A 15,716-nucleotide genomic window follows, 5' to 3' on the forward strand; every position below is an offset into this window, starting at 1 on the left:
ACAGCCTCTGGCAGTGTGTAACCCCCTCCTGTGAGTGCAGCCGCTCCGTCCCGCCCCACTGCGGGAACCGGCGGCTCTTTGCTGCCCCTTTCCGCTGCCCCATTTCCCAACCCAACGGCCGCAATGGGCAAACTGCCGCAGGAAGCCCCAAGCCGCCCTCCGTTGGGAAATCTGCCCGCTGCCGGGTGAGAACTCTGCTCCTGGCCCCAGGGCAAGCCGGCCTCTGCAGTGAGGGTCAAAAAATTCCCCCACATCCATGCCGCCCAATCCCCCGCACCCCTTTTTGCGTTCCAGGTCGATGCAGAACAGAGGGAGGAAACTGCGCCTCTGCCCACAGCATCGTCCTGGAGCCACCGGGGTCTGGAGGGGCTCAAAGAGGTGTCAGCTGGGGGCACAGCACAGTCCCTGTGTCACCCACAGCAGTCCCGGGGACACTGTCGGGTCTGAGAGATGTCCTGGGGCCCCGCTGCTGCCACCTCCCTGCGGAGAGGGGTTTCATCCCAGGCACAAGGGGAGTCGGGGCTGGGAAGCTGCTCTGCTCCTCATCTCCCACTCCGGGGAAGCTGCACGGAGCTCCCCGACCCCTGAATTGCACAAAGCAGCAACACCCGGAGGAGGAAGCAGGAGGGAAATACCCGCCCCCACCCCAAGGCTCAGCCCCTGGAGGGATTTAAGCACCCCCACCCCGAGCAGCCCCAGTGGTGGTGGCAGTGGCCCTGTCTGTGCCACCATGGTCACAGCTGGGCTCTTCATCCTCAGCCTGGGAGGCTCCATCCTGCTGCCAGCTCTGGCAGGTAATGAGAGAACTGGGGTGCCAGGGCAGGTCCCCAGGGTGGGAGATAGGAACCCTGGGCTCCAATCATCACCTGCACCCACCAGGCACCCAGGGGAGCCAGATCATCGGGGGAAAGGCGGCAGCACCCCACTCCCGGCCCTTCATGGCCTCCATCCAGATGGACGGGGAGCACGTCTGCGGGGGCTTCCTGGTGTGGCCCAAGTGGGTGATGACAGCTGCCCACTGCCTCGTTCCCAGGTGAGCCTTGTCTCCACGTGGGACACGTGCCCCTGGACACGGTGTGGCCCCTTCTAAACATGCCAAGGGTTAAGCTGCCCACCTCCCCCCTGAGTCCCCCTTGAATTCCCCCCTCCCCGAGGGCCACCAGCCACAGCAGCGCCCTCTGAGCCCCGCCATGCCACAGGCGCAGCCCCTCGGTGCGGGTGGTGCTGGGGGCCCAGCGGCTGCAGGAGCCCGAGGGGTCCCAGCAGATCTTCAGCGTGGTCGAGTCCATCGCCCACCCGCTCTACGACCTCCGTGCCGCGGACAACGACATCCGCCTGCTCCGGGTGAGTCTGTGCCGGGCAGTGGGGTACCCGCAGCCCTGGGGCGTGAGAGGGAGCTGGGGTGCCCCACGGCTCTGGAGCACTGGGAGGGAGCTGGTGTGCCCCACGACCCCAGGGCTCTGGAGAGAGGTTGGGTGCCCCACAGTCCCAGGGCACTGGGAGGGAGGTTGGGTGTCCAGGGCACCGGGAGGAGGTGGGGTGCCCCACGGCTCCGGAGCACTGGGAGGAGGTTGGGTGTCCATGGCCCCAGGGAACTGGGAGGGAGCTGGTGTGCCCCACGGCCCTGGGGCTCTGGGAAGGAGGTTTGGTGTCCACAGCCCCAGGGCTCTGGAGGGAGGTTGGGTGCCCTACAGCCCCAGGGCACCGGGAGGAGTTTGGGTGTCCATGGCCCCAGGACACCGGGATGGAGCTGGGTTGCCCCACGACATCAGGGTTCTGGAGGGAGGTTGGATGTCCAAAGCCGCGGGGCTCTTGGAGGGAGGTTGAGTGCCCCACGGCCCCGGAGCACCAGGAGGAAGGTTGGGTGTCCATGACCCCGGGGCTCTGGAGGGAGGTTGGGTGCCCCAGAGCCCCAGGGCACCGGGAGGTAGGTTGGGTGCCCAGGGCACCGGGAGGAGGTGGGTGCCCCACGAGGGGCCGAGCCGACACTAGATGTCAGTGCTTCTCCGGAGAAGCAGGACCGCGCCATGGGGTGTGATGGAGGCACCGAGGACACACCGACTCTGCCCGGGTCAGCGGCTCCCGGGCAGCCAAGCCTCTACAGCAGACTGGGACCAGGGCAGAGGGGCTGACAGCGAGGGGCCCAGCCTCTCCAGAGGGAAGGGCAGGGCTGGGGGGGTCGGCAGGAGCCGTGAGCCGGGGTGGGAGGGAGAACCCGGCAGGAGCAGCTGGGGGGCTCTGCCCCAGCAGCAAAGCCACCCACGGCCTCGCTGCCCCCAGCTGAACAGCTCGGCCACGCTGAACAAGTACGTGAAGAGGATCCGCCTGCCCTCCCCGCGCATCGACCTGAAACCCGGCACTGTCTGCTCCGTGATGGGCTGGGGGGACACCTCCAACTTCGGAGACCAGCCCACGGAGCTGATGGAGACCAACACCACCATCGTCAAGAGGAGCCTGTGCCGGACGCTGTGGAGGGGCAAGGTCTCGGCCAACATGCTGTGCGGGGCCAGCCGCGACACCACGCTGCGGGGAGTCTGTACCGTGAGTGCAGCGCCGCCCCCCGCCCCTCGCTGTCCCCCTCGGGGGGACCCTCAGGTCTCCCTCCCACCCCCTCATTCTGCAGGGTGACTCCGGGGGACCCCTGGTCTTCAAGGACAAGGTTCATGGCATCGTCTCCTTCTCTGGGGAGAGATGTGGGGACCGCCGCTTCCCCGATATCTACACCAAGATCTCCAACTACATTGACTGGGTGCACCGCGTTGTGCGAAGGTTCCGCCCTCGGGAGGGGGGGCTGAAGCCCTAGGGTGGCTGGGAGTGGGGAGAGGGTCTGAGATGGCTCATGGGAGGGGAAAACAGGGCCAGAACTTCCACGTCCTCCAGCCTGGAGGGGCTGGGAGCTGATGCTCAGGGCTCCTTGACCCAGGTCAGGGCAGGAGCCCCCCTCTGCCCATTGGCAAGGGGTGTTATGTACCCCCTAGGCTACACCAGAAGCCCCCCATACATCCTGCTGCTGTGACACCATTTACCTTCCTCAATAAACCCTCAGTCCCCATCCCACTGCTCCCCCTGTGTTTTGCTCCCCCTGGGCACGTGTGGCTGGAGCCGGGGGTGCAGGAGGGAGGGGAGTGCAGGCCGTGCCCCAGAGGAGCCAGGATCTGCACCCAGGTGCTGCCACCCCAGCAGCATCCCCAGCTGCCTTCCCGCCGGGCGCGGCTCCCCGTCCCGTCCCAGCCCGTCTCATCCCGTCCCGCCTCATCCTGTTCCATCCCGTCCCGCACCGCACCCCCCAAAGAGGGGGAACCACAGACACCCCTCGGGGGCAGGCGGGCTCCCGGCTGCAGGGATCCCGTCGGGAGCCTCGCCCGCCTCCCCCGCGCACCCCCGGGCGCTCGCCCCGCCGGAGCTGGGCGCCCGCAGTGGCCGGAGAGTGTGCCGAGACACGCGTGTGGCTCTGCCCGGTGTCTCCGGGGACCGACCCAGACATTCCCTGCTCCTGGCTGTTTGTTTTATCTGCAAATTGCTGGCGCAAATCGCCGCGGCTGCTGCAGGGCCTTGCGCGGGGTCGGGAGATGCCAGCCGCAGGCATCGGTGGCTTTGGGGACATGCGGCAGAGGACAGATTCCCTGCCAGGCTGCCAGCTTCCAAATAAGCCCCAAATCCCAGTGGGGATGTGACAGCGTGGGGCAGAGACCCCCTGGAATGCCGGGACAGCGCTGCCAGCCCGAGGGCATCCGCGCTGGCAGCGAGCCTGGAGAGCCGGCGCCTGTCCCGGCTTGTCCCAGACCACCCAAAAACCGGTGGGAAGGCGGCGCCTGACTCACAGCCGTGTTTTGGAAGCCGAAATCTCCCGCTCATCACAGGAGCTGCCGTTGCCGCCGCAGCCCGTGCCCGCGGGCTCGGCACGGAGCCACCCGCCAGCGCTCCGGGGCCAGAGCCTGCGGGGCCGGGCAGCACCGGGAGCTGCCCTGGGCAGGAAGCGCTGCCGGCGGCCGGGGAGGAACCCAGGCCACACACCACCGCCTGTGGTGGCACCTAGAAAGGCATGGGCAGTGCTTTGAGAACTCCCGGACACCCACCCCCAAAAGGAGGGGGATGCTGCTGAGCTGGGCCAGCAGAGAGGGGCTGCAGCAGAGCCCCCCTGGGTTATCTGAGATGTCTTTTCCAAACTAAATGGTTCCTCGATTCTCTGATGCGCTGCCGGGCTGGTGGTGGCTCTGGGGGGACTGGCCGGGGGTCGGGGGCTGTGCCACCCCCGGCACAGGGGATGCAGCCCAGGGGGATCCGGCAGCAGTTCCTGTGGAGCTCAGCACGCCAAGCCGCAGGCTGCTGCCCGGGAAACATCCCACATCGGGACCCAATTACCGGCAGGAATTGTTTTGTGAAATACCAAACCCTCATGGCACGGCCCGAGATTGGGAACAGATTTATCTGCCGAGCGGGTTGCTCTTCCCCGCTCTCCCCTTCCCTCCCACCGCACGGAGCAGCCTCGGCTGGGCTGGAAAACCCCAGCAGGGAGCTGGAGCAGAGGGGATGCAGCTCCCCACATCCCCAAAACCCTGGTGTGGATGCACAGCCACAAGGAGAACAAGGTTTCCTGCGATCCCAGAACATGCCAACAAAACCGGACACGCAGCACTGTTTTTTCTGGTTTTTAATTGTAATCCAAATCATAACACAGCCGTAAAATGCCCCAACAATATGGAATAGGGAATGTGGATGTTCCCAAAGCATCTACCTCGGGGGTCAGAACCCAGTCATACAAAAATAGAAAATAAGGTATTTTTATATATAATATATATATGATATTTATATAAAGTCGAGAGCTTTTTGGTGTCAGAGCTGAGCTGGTATTTACACAGGTGACAAGGGAAGAAATGAGAGAAGGAGTAAAAATAAATACAGGTGTGGGCAGAGCAGGGGGTGCGGGGCCACGGTGGGGTCCTGGGGGGGGACAGGGCCAGCTCCCCCCGCAGCCCAGGCTGTGCCCAGAGCTGTTCTGGCAGGCAGGGATTAGGGGGGCTGGGGGCAGCTGCCCTGGGCGATGGGCTGTAGCAGGGGCATGGTTGTGCCCCCCAGCCAGGGCTGCCACTGCCCCAGCCCTCCGGGCACCGGCGTCACCTCCAAGGATGGTGGGAGCCTGGTCTGAACGGGCCTAGGAAAACCTAAACTGAAATCCATCTGAACACACACATGCTGAAACTTTAGGAGACAATAACATACATATGTTTTTTATATTTATATATATAAAAATATATATCTATCTCTCTCCAATCTGATGCAGCGTGCACTGCCTTTCCTGCCACTGGCAGCTGGGGCCGAGCCCCTCGGGGAAGGCGAAAGTGCAGATTCCCTCTAGACCTCGAGCTCCTGGCCAGAAACGTCAGCAGAGTACCGAGAATTAATCCAAAAATAAATAGGCCCAGGGCTGCCGGCCAAGGACACGTGGTGGGGGCCCACGGACACCCCTCCCCACCGCACTGGCAGCAGGGGAGGGCACTGACCACTCTGCCAGGTACCAGAGCATCCCTGGGCACCTCGGCCTGGCTCCGGCCGTGAGCCCCCTGCCCTGCTCCCTGGCCGGCAGGATGGGAATCGAGCCCCCTGCGACTGCTTAACATACACAGGGATAAATAAGGACCTTTTTATCTTAATAAATATCAGGTATATGGTTTGTACAATATACACATAATGCCCCTGTCTCCCAGCTCGGCCGAGCGACGATTCACACGTAGTTCTCCTCCACGCTGTCCGTCTCTGCGGAGAATTTGGCCGCAGCTGGAAACAGAGGGAAGCGGTGAGGGGGGCGCGGGGGGCGAGCAGGCGCCGGGGGTCCGTGCCCGCTGCCCCCTGCCCCTCCCTGCTCACCTGAGCAGCTGCCGTAGTGGCGCACGCCGATGGAGCGGCCGCGGTGGCAGGTGGCTCGCCGCAGGTGGCACGCCGAGGGGTAGGTGACGTTGTTGTTGCCACACAGGGCGTGGTCCAGGCTGGTGGGCTCGGGGCAGGGGGCCGTCCGGCACATCACGCAGTGGGCGCTGCCCGTCTGGTCCACCACGCAGGTGTGCGTGCCAGGGCACACCACGCTGGAGCAGGACTCTGCAGGGAAGCACAGCGTTGGAGTGACCCCAGGAACGACCCCAGGCTTTGGGCACCATCCCAGGGAAACCCAATCCCCTCCCTCCTTTTGCTACGGGGGGCCAAAGCAGAGCCAGAGGGTCCTGATCCCCCCACCAGCGCCGTTCCCAAGGGCAGGGGCTGGCAGGGGCCGGCATCCTGAGCACAAGGGAGCTCGTGACCTTGAGTCCCCAGGCTCGGCCTGGCCAGAGCTTTGCCAGGCGGGAGGAGCCGAGCCCAGCTGCAGCAGCGGAGCGCGGGGCCGAGCCCGCAGCGGGACGCGGCTGGGCCAGCGGCCGCACGCAGGTGCCTTGGCAGGGAAGCAGCAGCCACCGCGGCCAGGCTGGCAGCTGCCGTGCTGGCCCCGGCGAGAGGGAAGGGCAGGGTCACCCTGGAGCAGAGCCAGCGCTGGAATGAGGGCGCACGGGGGTGGAGGGAGCCTGAGCAGCAGGATCAGGCCCTGCACGGGGCTCTGCTGGGGAGGGTGGAGGCTCGTGCACCCCCATTGTCCCTCCACCCTCCTCTCTTTCCCTGATGGATTGGAAGATTTGGCATCTGTAGCTCCCAACTCCCATTTCTTGCCCCACGTTTCCCTGCGCAGCCCAGAGCTCGACAGGCAAAGCCTTCCAGAAAGGAGGGCTGGAAAAATAACCATAATCCTTCTGACAGCTCTTGGCAGGGCTGGGTGGATCGCTGCACTCTTTACAAAAGAGGAAAAAAAGGGGCTTGACGTTTGTAAATGACATTTTAGGGACTGTTACTGCTCAGCCTGAGGCAAGGCCAAACCCCGTTGCACCAACAAGCTCTAATGTCCCCTTAAGGAGCAGTGACACCCATGTCATGCAGAGCCCTGTACCAGGACAGACCCTCCCTCCTTGTACCACAGGGAATGGGGACAGGACAGGGACAGGATGGGGATGGGACACACTGGGGTAGGGGCACGACTGCACCTACTTTTGCATTTGCCCTGGTACATCACTTCGAGGTCGGGGTGGTCTCTGCACTTGGCTGTCAGCAGGTCACACTCGTCCCGGTAGGTGTAGCCATCGGAGCCACAGACCTGCAGCTTGCGGGGCAGGCTGGAGCAGTCGGGGGCACAGGCACACTGGGGACGCCCGTGCTTCATCTTGCAGACCTTGTCGGGGCCGCACACCACCCCCTCGCAGCTCTCTGGGGACAGAGAGCAGCAGCGTGTGAGTGAGCGCCCGTCACCCACCGGGGAAGGCTCCGTCCTGCCCAGCCCCACAGTGTGACACCAGGCGGGACAGGGTGTCCCCCTCGTGGTCCCAAACGCCCCCCGGGACACGGCAGGCGTGCTGACGCCGAGCTGTCCCAGCAGCATCTGGATCTGCTCAGCCCTGCCGAGGAGCAGGTCGTTGGCTGCGGCTCCACGCAATCCTGCAGCGCTCACCCCAGCCGGAGCCCCGGCTCCGCTCAGCACCAGCTCACTCCTTCCCATCTATTTATTCTTTGGAAGGAGACGTTTCATTTTCTTGTGCAATGGAAAAAATCTATCTCTCCAAGGCCTCAGTTCCTGCAGAAGGAGCCGGGCTCCGCGAGCTGCCGGGGCGATGGGAATGCCCAGCAGACAATGCCCGGCCCTGTCTCGCTCTGGGACTGGAACACAAGAGCTGGAGGCAGCAGCCAGCGCCCGGCCCCACACAGGCAGATGCTTTGTCCCCCCAGGTCACCTCCCGGCCAGCGCGGGGGCCAGGTTCAGGGGGTTCTGCCAGTGCCCCAGGACCGTGCCCACGCCGGCGGGGATGGAGCGGGGCTGCCAGCCCCGAGCAGGGGCCCATGCTGGTGTCAGGGACACTGGTGGCTCTGCAAGGACAGGCAAAGGGGTCAGCAGCAGGGATTTTCCTTTGGATTTCCCTTTGCCACCTAAAGCAAACATCCCTCACCCCAAAAACGCCCCCATAGCTGCCAGATCACAGGCACTGCTGGGACCCAGCAGCACCCACCAAGAGGAATGCAGGGCAGGACAAAAGGCTTCCCAAAATGGGGATTCACCCCCGGCAGGACGGATCCCCACAGACAGGGTGTGTGCTGGGAGCTCTGGAGGCACAGAGGGGGATTTCCCTGGGGAGAGGGGCCACCTCAGGAGACATGGAGGAGGAGAAGGGGGAAAAAGAGGAGGATGAGGAGAAGAAGAAGGAAGGAGGGGAAATTCCCTGTCTGCTTGGCCCGGCTGTCACTGGAGGAAATTCCCTGCTGGGAAACACTTTCCCATTTTGCTCCCTGATTTCTATAGCTGGGGCATGTCCCAGGGAAGAGAACGCTGAGACTGGGGGACCCCAGGACAGAGCAGGGCAGCTCCATGTCCCAGGGCTGCCAGAGCAAACAAGACCCTATCACCTTCCACTGCGAGATGTTGCCAGCAGTGCAGAATCCAATCATCCAGACTATCCCAGCAAGGGATAGTTGGAGCAGTTGGAAAACCCGCCTGTGACCCCAACCCTGCAGCCTGGCTTCCCCCTGCACTGGCTCCTGTGGGGGGACACCGTGTCCCCAGCAGCTGGAGCCAGGAATTTCACCTCCCCCCAGAGACCCATCTGCAGAGCCCCCAAGGTCAGGCCAGCACCATCCCTGGCCGCCTTTATCCTGGAGTAACCTCTCCCAGGCTCGCAAGGCCGGGGAGTGGGAGCACAGCTCCTCTCATCCACCCTCTTCCAAGGCCTCTGGAGCCTGGTGAGGAGCAGCACCAGCTCCATCTGGATGGGACAGGCAGGGGCTGCCTGAGGGTGGGGGGTTGTGGTGCACGTGCTGGCCAGGCTCTCCAGTGGTTTCCTCAAAGGTCCTGCTGCCAGACACCAACAAACCCCAGGAACCACAGCCCCCACCGTGGTCTGTGGCCGCTGTCAGCCCTCCCCGGGTCCCCCAGACTCCTGACAGAGGTAAGTGAGGTGAGGGCAGCCTCCTGGCTGAGGGCTGCCTGTCCCCACTGCACTTTGCCTCCAGCACAGGGGAGCCCCTGGAGAGGGTCCCAGTGCTCCCAGCTCCCTCCAAGCAGGGATGGGGCCGGGGCCAGGATCTCAGTCAGCTTTTGGCTGGCACAGCGTGCAGCCCCAAGCCGCAGCAGGACGGGCCTGAGGAGCAGTGCTGAGGGGTGCAGGGAGCCGGGGGAAGTGGTTTTGTTAAAAACCTTTTCCCCTTTAAGCAAATAACAACATGACCTTCCAAAGGCCTGCTCCTGCCTCCTGCGGGCAGCAGGTCCTTGAGCGTGTTCTCACACAGCCACGCAAGTGCTGGAGGAGCCGCAGCTCCGGCACACGCCAAAACATCTGGCGGGGCTGGAACTCACAGCTGGAGAGTTTCCACTTCTGGAACTGCCCGTTACATAAAGCCATTTCACACACGCGCTGGGAGGAGCGAGGGGCAGCGGAGGGGAAGAAATAGATCTTTTTTCCTTAGAAAAAACTGACAAAGTTTCCTTCTGAGCAGCCGTGGCGAGGGCAGGGGAGGGAGGCCCCAGCGCAGAGGGGTTAACTTGGGAACAGCCAGCTCCAGATCCTCTCCCTGCACTTGGCTGGCCGGCCAAGACCTGGGTCATGAATCCCTCTCCACTGGGAGAGCAACTAAAATACACTCAAAACGAGAGCAGCTGAGGGACACAGGCTGTCCCGCCAGCCCTGATCCACAGCAGCATCTGTCCAGGAGCTGCAGCAGCAGGAGCATGGGGTCAGCAGTCCCTGGGGTCCCTGTGCTGTCCCAGACCACCAAGGAGAGCCCTTCTGGTGAGGGGCAGCCCAGCTCTGTGCTGCTGCATCCCCCGCAGCTGCAGACTCTGAGTCTTGCCCCCAGGGCTCCACATGGGGAGAGCTCAGCCCCACAGCAGCCCCTGAGCCCCCAGCCTCCTCACCTTTGCAGGGGTGGCAGGTGACCAGCCCCAGGAAGCCCAGCAGGCTGATCTTGTTGCCTGGGTAGGTGTAATTGGACCAGGCCACGTCCACGTTGCCGTTGGCACAGCATTCCTCCCACGTCACGCCTGTCTTCAGGATCATGGTGCACTTGGCCTCCTTCCCCTGCTGCAGCCAGCAGATTCCACCTGTGGGGAGGGCAGAGGGTGAGGGATCCCTGCTGTGCCAGGACCCCTGTGAAGGGCAGAGAGATCCTGGCTGTGGCTGGACATTGGGGCAGAGGCACAGGGACCACTCCAGAGCCTGAGACAATTTGGGGAACCTAGAGATGCTCTGAGCTGGCTCCTGTGGCACAAGAGCTGTCCCAGAGAGGCATCCCCAAGGGTCCCTGGCATGGCAGCTCAGTGCTCCCACGGCCACCCCAATGCTGCTGCCAGCCCTCTCCTGCCAACAGGTTCCAAATCCAGCACTTGGAGCACAGGGATGGACCAGTTATCCCAGCACTCCCCGTGATGCTCTGGGAGATGCCCAGCTTGCCAGCCAGGATCTGGGCTTGTAGCTTGCCTCTCTGCCTGGCCCCACAGCGAGGGGGTCCCAGCCCAGGGCAGCAGACAGAGTGGGGCCAGGGGGTGGCTGCTGTGAGGGCTGGATCTCCTGGCGTGTGCCAGTGGCCCAGAGAGGGATGGAACTGTTCCCTGACACGGGAGCCTGACACCCACGGCCTCTGTAAGGAGCATCTGAGCCAGAGGCTGGAGCACAGGACACTTGCCCCAGCCCTTGGGTCTGGGCCAGACCCGCGGCACTGATCCCTCTGACTCAAAAGCCTGTTTGTTCCGTGACCCACCAGCGAATCAGTTCGATTTTTTTTTCCTTTCTTTTTTTTTTCTTTCTTTTTTTTTTTTTTTTTTTTTTTTTTTTTTTTTTTTTTTTTGTGAGTGATTTCTTTGCAATTTCCGCCTCTGCAAACCAGCCTCTTGTGACGCTTATTTGGGTTCGTGCTCTCATTAGCTGTGCTTGAGGTTTGCTAAACGGCGAAAGATGGAAGGGAGGGATGGGGGCAGGGACGGGTCTTGCGCTGCCAGGCGGGAGTCGCTCCTCTCCTAAGCAGGATTCACCCGGCTCCAAAGCGCCCTAGACCCCCCGTGCCCCCCTCTTTCCCCACGCACACGATTCTGGTCGGGTCACAAGCCCAGGGGGCTCCCAGCCCGGCTGGATGGATGGAGCAAAGCCCCGGGAAGCCGCGCCCGGACACCTCGGGCAGCACCAGCCGCTCCTGCACGCGGCTTTATCCCGCACGGATTTGTCCAATTGCTCTTCCAATTCTCTCAATTTCCCGTTACAACACCGCGCGGCCCCCACTCCCCACGGAACACTCGGCATCGTGCGAGGGGAAGGTGGAAACTCCCGCGCCGCTGCGGGAAAGGCGACACCGGCGGCACCGGCGGCACCGGGTGCCGGGAAGGGCTGACAGAGCCCCGCTCCGGGCTCCCGGGACCGCCGCTCCCGCTGTCCCGACACCGCCCAGGCACGACCAAAGCCGCTAGCACGGGCAGCGGAACCGGGAGGGTCCAAGCTCCGAGCTCCGCACCCCGGTCACGGAGCGGCCCCGCTGCCGGCCCGTCCCACCGGGGGCACGCAGCCCCGAGCCGGCTGCGCCGCCCGGGAGCGCGGATCCCCCGGGACGCACCGGCGGCGGGATGCCGGGGCAGGGACGCGGCCGCGGGACCCGCCCGACGGAGGGACGGCGGCGACCGGGACAGCCGAGCGGCACCGCCGGGCACCGGCAGCCGCCGCTCCGCCCGGTGCAGCGGGTTCGCGCCGCGCAGAGCCCGGCACCCGCCCGCCGGGACGGGACACCGGAGCCCGGGGCTGCCGCCCCATCACGGCGCCGCGACCCCGGGCCGGGCCGAGCACCTGCCGGCGTTACCGGCGTTACCGGCGTTACCGGCGGTACCGGGACCCCCGGCGGGAGCGGGACCCCGCGGCTCTTACCGTGCGCGGCGGCGGGGCTGCAGAGCGCCAGCAGGCAGAGCGCCAGCCGCAGCGGCATGGCCGGGCCGGGCGGGGACGGGCCGGGACGGGCCGGGGCGCTCCGGTGACCTGTTGCTGTGAGGCGGCGGCGGGGCCGGCGGAGCTATAAAGCGGCGGGGCGGCGTGAATCACCGGGCGGGGCGGCGCGGGGGAGGCGGTGAGGGTCGGAGCGTCACCGAGTGGGCGGTGGGTTGGGGGGGGTCGTGTCCGTGAGTCCCCCGGAGAGGGCGGGGACGGGCGGCCCGGCGCTGAGAGAGGTCGGGGGAGGTTTGGGGGTGCCCTCCGTGATCGGGGGGGAGCGGAGCAGTGTCTGGACACACCCCGAGTCGTGGGGGACCCCAGAGCACTCCCCTGCCCGAGCCTGTGCCTTCCCCACCCATCCTTGCACGAAGCTGGAGCTGCCTCCTCCCCGAGCGGCCCCGGCTGGCAGCAGGGGCACGGTGTGGGCTGGCTCGTCTATGGCTCCTTTCATCTCTGCTCCCCAAACACTCCCACGGCTCGGCTGGTACCCAACAACACTCCCAACGCACAGAGGGAAACTGAGGCACCACCCTGAGCCTTGCCGGGCAAGGAGAGGAAGGAGAAGAGCTGTGGGGACATACCCCTGTGGCACGTGCTGCCCCTGTCCTCCACAGATGTCCCCATCACCACGAGGACTGCTTCATCTGGCTCCTGCACAGCTCCCTGGCTGGGCCAGCACTGCCAGGCTTTCAGGGGCTCCCAGGCTTTGTGGGGCTCCTACAGGACAGGGAAGGGCAGCAGAGAACCCAGGGCAAGGCAGCTCAGGCTTGGCCTTGCTCCTCGCTTGGTGCCACCACAAAGAGATCGCCCACCTGTCTGAAGGGGGGCAGGATGCACCAGGGACTGTCACCCTGCTCCTGAGGCAGAGCTTGGGGGGCACAGGGCTCTCTGCCACAGCCCAGGGCCCTCTCCAGCCCCAAGCCCTGTCCAGCTCCCGGCCCCGCAGCTGAGGAACGTTTCACCCCGTGCACTGGCCCCAGCTGAGGTCATGCTTTCGGCAGGGCTGAGCCGGGCTCTCTCGGAGAGGGGCCCTGGCCGCAAGGCCCACGGGAGCCTGCACCACCCCTCCTGGCTCTGAGTGGTGCCAGCACAGCACGAGCAGCTTGGTTTGGCGTGGGATGGGGCTGGACACAGCTCTGGTCCTGTGGGACGTGGAGCAGCCTGGGTCCCACGACGCGGGGAGCGGGTGCAGTGCCGCGTGCCAGCACGGACAGAGAGCAGTGTCACCGTCCCTGCACATCTCCATCCCTCCAGCCAGCAGGCAGCCTCTCACCAAGACAGATCTTCCTTCCTTTCTCCACTTACAGCCCTTTGCACCCCCAGGGAGGGGTCAGGAATGGGGAGGGCAGGAGCCCTGCAGCACCTCCTGACAGCGTGTGGGGTGACAGCAGCGCTGACTGGGGCACAGCAGAGGGTCCTGGGGGGAAGCACAGAGCCAGCAGCCCCTGGGCACCAGGCTGCCAGTGTGCTGCTGGCCCTGGCGCTGCCCCTGGCCTGTCCTGGCTGCCGTGACCCAGGCTGGCTCGGCCGCCTCGGCGCGGTTGCCCATGTAAGGGCAGAGGGCTGGGGAGCCAAATGCACAGAGGGATGTCCGAGAGCCAGTGGGTGGTGATGCACTCGCTCACTCACACGCTCCAGGATGCGAGAGGAGCTCGCAGAGGCCAGGAAGGGATTTTCCTTGGCTGGGAGTGGGGTTGCACAACCGCAGGCTCTGGCAGGGAAGGGGTCAGACCTCGCTCGGAGCAGCAGGCGCTGCTGCATCTGTAGGGGAGCAGCCAGGCTCCTGATGTAAAGGCAGGAGGAGTCTGGTGGCCAGAAGGGAAGTGGATCCCTGAGCCAAAGGGTGTTCAGAGTCCTGATGAGGCTGCCCTGCTGCCAGGAAAACCATGCTGGGGGCTCTGCTTGCCACTGTCCTGGCTGTGGCTGAAGCAACTTGCCTGTGCTGATACCACAAGGCTGTTCTCAAGCAAAGCTGCCAACAAAATTCCACTGGCCAGGGTGATGCTGTCTCCCTGAACCCCACGGACACCCCAGGGTGTGACTGAGCCCCAGCAGCACCCACGGGGTGAGTGGGGCGAGGCGCTGGCCTGGGAGCTGCAGGAAAGCAGCCCTGCAGCACCCAAAGGGAGACAGAGGAACCCCTGGGCCAGAGCTGGGGGCGGCTGGAGGCTCTGGAGCGGGGACAAAGGAGCCCTTTGGAGCACAGTGAATGGTGGCTTCACATCTGATCTTTCCTCTGGGCACTGGTGCCACGCTGGGTCAGGGCTGCAGCAGGATTTTGGGACAAGGTTCAGACCCAAACATTCTCCCCACAAACCCCAGCTGCTGCACGCTGCTGCTGGGCGCCTTTAAGGAGGGAATCTCGCCTCCCTCATCAGTTCAGGCTAATTAAACTCTGCTAAACCAATTAGAGCTGCAATTTGCAACAAGACAGTTCTATTGAGAAGAAGAGCCCAGGGTCAGGGCAGAGGTTTCATACCGCCGGCGTGGATCTGCGGGCAGGGTTGGCCAGGGCCCTGCATGTTGCCATTTCCCCGTCGGAGCGAGGTGATCCCGGCCCCTTTCCTCTCCTCACCGCACTGGGATGCCCCAGTTTCTCTCTGATGCTGCCAAACACCGCGGTGGGGAGCGGGGCTGCTGCTGGGGGCTCCACAGCCCCAGCTCAGGTTTATCCATGGCACCCTCGGGGTCAGGCTCAGCCCAGCGTGCAGCCAGCGAAGGGGGACAGGGCTGAGGCTCGGTCACATCCCCCGGAGCACGTGGCGAGTGGCCAGAGCGAGGCGTGAGCCCAGGGCACGGCCCCGCCGCCGCTGCCGGCAGCGCTGAGCCTGCGGCGGGATTTTCTCCCTCACGGCTCCAGCCCTGTGAATCCACTCAGGGTTTGTTTGGGGAGAGAGTGTCAGGACGGCACCTTGATGGGCTCACTCCACCCCCAGCGCTGACACGGAGCTTCGCCCCGCGCCCCGGGGCGGCAGCGTCACCGCTCCGTGCCTCAGTTTCCCCATCTGCTGAGGCGAGATAATGCTCCTCTGCTTGATCCTGCACTATCTCCCAGGAAGGTTGCAGGGATTAGTTTGCTAATGTTTGCAAGGAGCTTTGAAGATGAAAAGCCGTGAACAAATGCCAAGAAGTGCTGAGCTGGATTCTCCTCGCCAAGTAATCGTTTCATGTTGCTGGGACACTTCCACTTCTGTGGCTGAAGGAAGGCAGGGCGGGAGCGCCAGCGTTCAGGGAGGGCTGGGAGCCTGACATACATTCCCAAGACCTGCCCCTCCACATCTGATCACCCATTCTGTTTGATTCCTGATCAAATTCTGATCCCTCCTGCTGCTGGCACCAGCCTCCCCAGCACCACAGGAAGCATCACCCTGGGGGGCTTCACTCCCTCTCCCCTTCTCAGAAATGTCATTTTCTCCAGTGCTTTGGGTGCCCCCAGCAAGAGCTGCACTTGCCCAACGCCCCTTCTTTTCAAATCTTTGGTCTCAGCGCCACCAGCTCTGCCCTGAACTGATGGGAGATGCTCTGAGCTCTGTCCATGCTGGGGAAATGCCAGTGCTGGGAGCCAGGAGGTGCAAGCAACACGGAGCAGGGACTGGGAAGGCTGGGATGTGGGAAAGCAGCAACCAGAGCCAGCAAGGTCATCCCATCCCAACCCACCCCACCCCACCCCATCCCATCCCATCCCATCCCATC

At 64.3% G+C, this 15,716-nt stretch overlaps 2 protein-coding genes across 2 annotated transcripts; one reads left to right on the top strand and one right to left on the bottom strand.

Moving 5' to 3' along the window:
* The first annotated feature begins 123 nt into the window (after window positions 1–123).
* Window positions 124–3,002, top strand: PRSS57 (serine protease 57). The gene is made up of 6 exons (XM_039734336.1): window positions 124–185; window positions 652–794; window positions 880–1,033; window positions 1,200–1,344; window positions 2,281–2,541; window positions 2,624–3,002. Exons 1-6 carry the CDS (start codon window positions 124–126, stop codon window positions 2,801–2,803), a joined length of 945 nt encoding a protein of 314 aa, XP_039590270.1. The 3' UTR covers window positions 2,804–3,002.
* Window positions 3,003–4,642: 1,640 nt separating this feature from the next.
* Window positions 4,643–12,099, bottom strand: FSTL3 (follistatin like 3). The gene is made up of 5 exons (XM_039695897.1): window positions 11,964–12,099; window positions 9,974–10,159; window positions 7,066–7,281; window positions 5,866–6,093; window positions 4,643–5,775 (listed from the first exon to the last, which is right to left on the bottom strand). Exons 1-5 carry the CDS (start codon window positions 12,019–12,021, stop codon window positions 5,723–5,725), a joined length of 741 nt encoding a protein of 246 aa, XP_039551831.1. The 5' UTR covers window positions 12,022–12,099; the 3' UTR covers window positions 4,643–5,722.
* Between the last annotated feature and the right edge of the window lie 3,617 nt (window positions 12,100–15,716).

The sequence above is a fragment of the Passer montanus genome, unplaced genomic scaffold (genome assembly GCF_014805655.1).
Source record: "Passer montanus isolate IOZ18808 unplaced genomic scaffold, ASM1480565v1 scaffold112, whole genome shotgun sequence".
In the NCBI taxonomy this organism is placed as follows: domain Eukaryota; kingdom Metazoa; phylum Chordata; class Aves; order Passeriformes; family Passeridae; genus Passer; species Passer montanus.

Bases quoted from the DNA above. Each gene is read 5' to 3' on its own strand.
- FSTL3 (XM_039695897.1), bottom strand. From the start codon at position 12,021: ATGCCGCTGCGGCTGGCGCTCTGCCTGCTGGCGCTCTGCAGCCCCGCC. The intron at 6,094-7,065 runs GTAGGTGCAGTC...GCTTCCCTGCAG, and splicing joins GTACCAGGGCAAATGCAAAA to AGTCCTGCTCCAGCGTGGTG. The intron at 5,776-5,865 runs GTGAGCAGGGAG...CTCTGTTTCCAG, and splicing joins CCACTACGGCAGCTGCTCAG to CTGCGGCCAAATTCTCCGCA.
- PRSS57 (XM_039734336.1), top strand. From the start codon at position 124: ATGGGCAAACTGCCGCAGGAAGCCCCAAGCCGCCCTCCGTTGGGAAAT. The intron at 1,345-2,280 runs GTGAGTCTGTGC...CGCTGCCCCCAG, and splicing joins ACGACATCCGCCTGCTCCGG to CTGAACAGCTCGGCCACGCT. The intron at 2,542-2,623 runs GTGAGTGCAGCG...CTCATTCTGCAG, and splicing joins CGCTGCGGGGAGTCTGTACC to GGTGACTCCGGGGGACCCCT.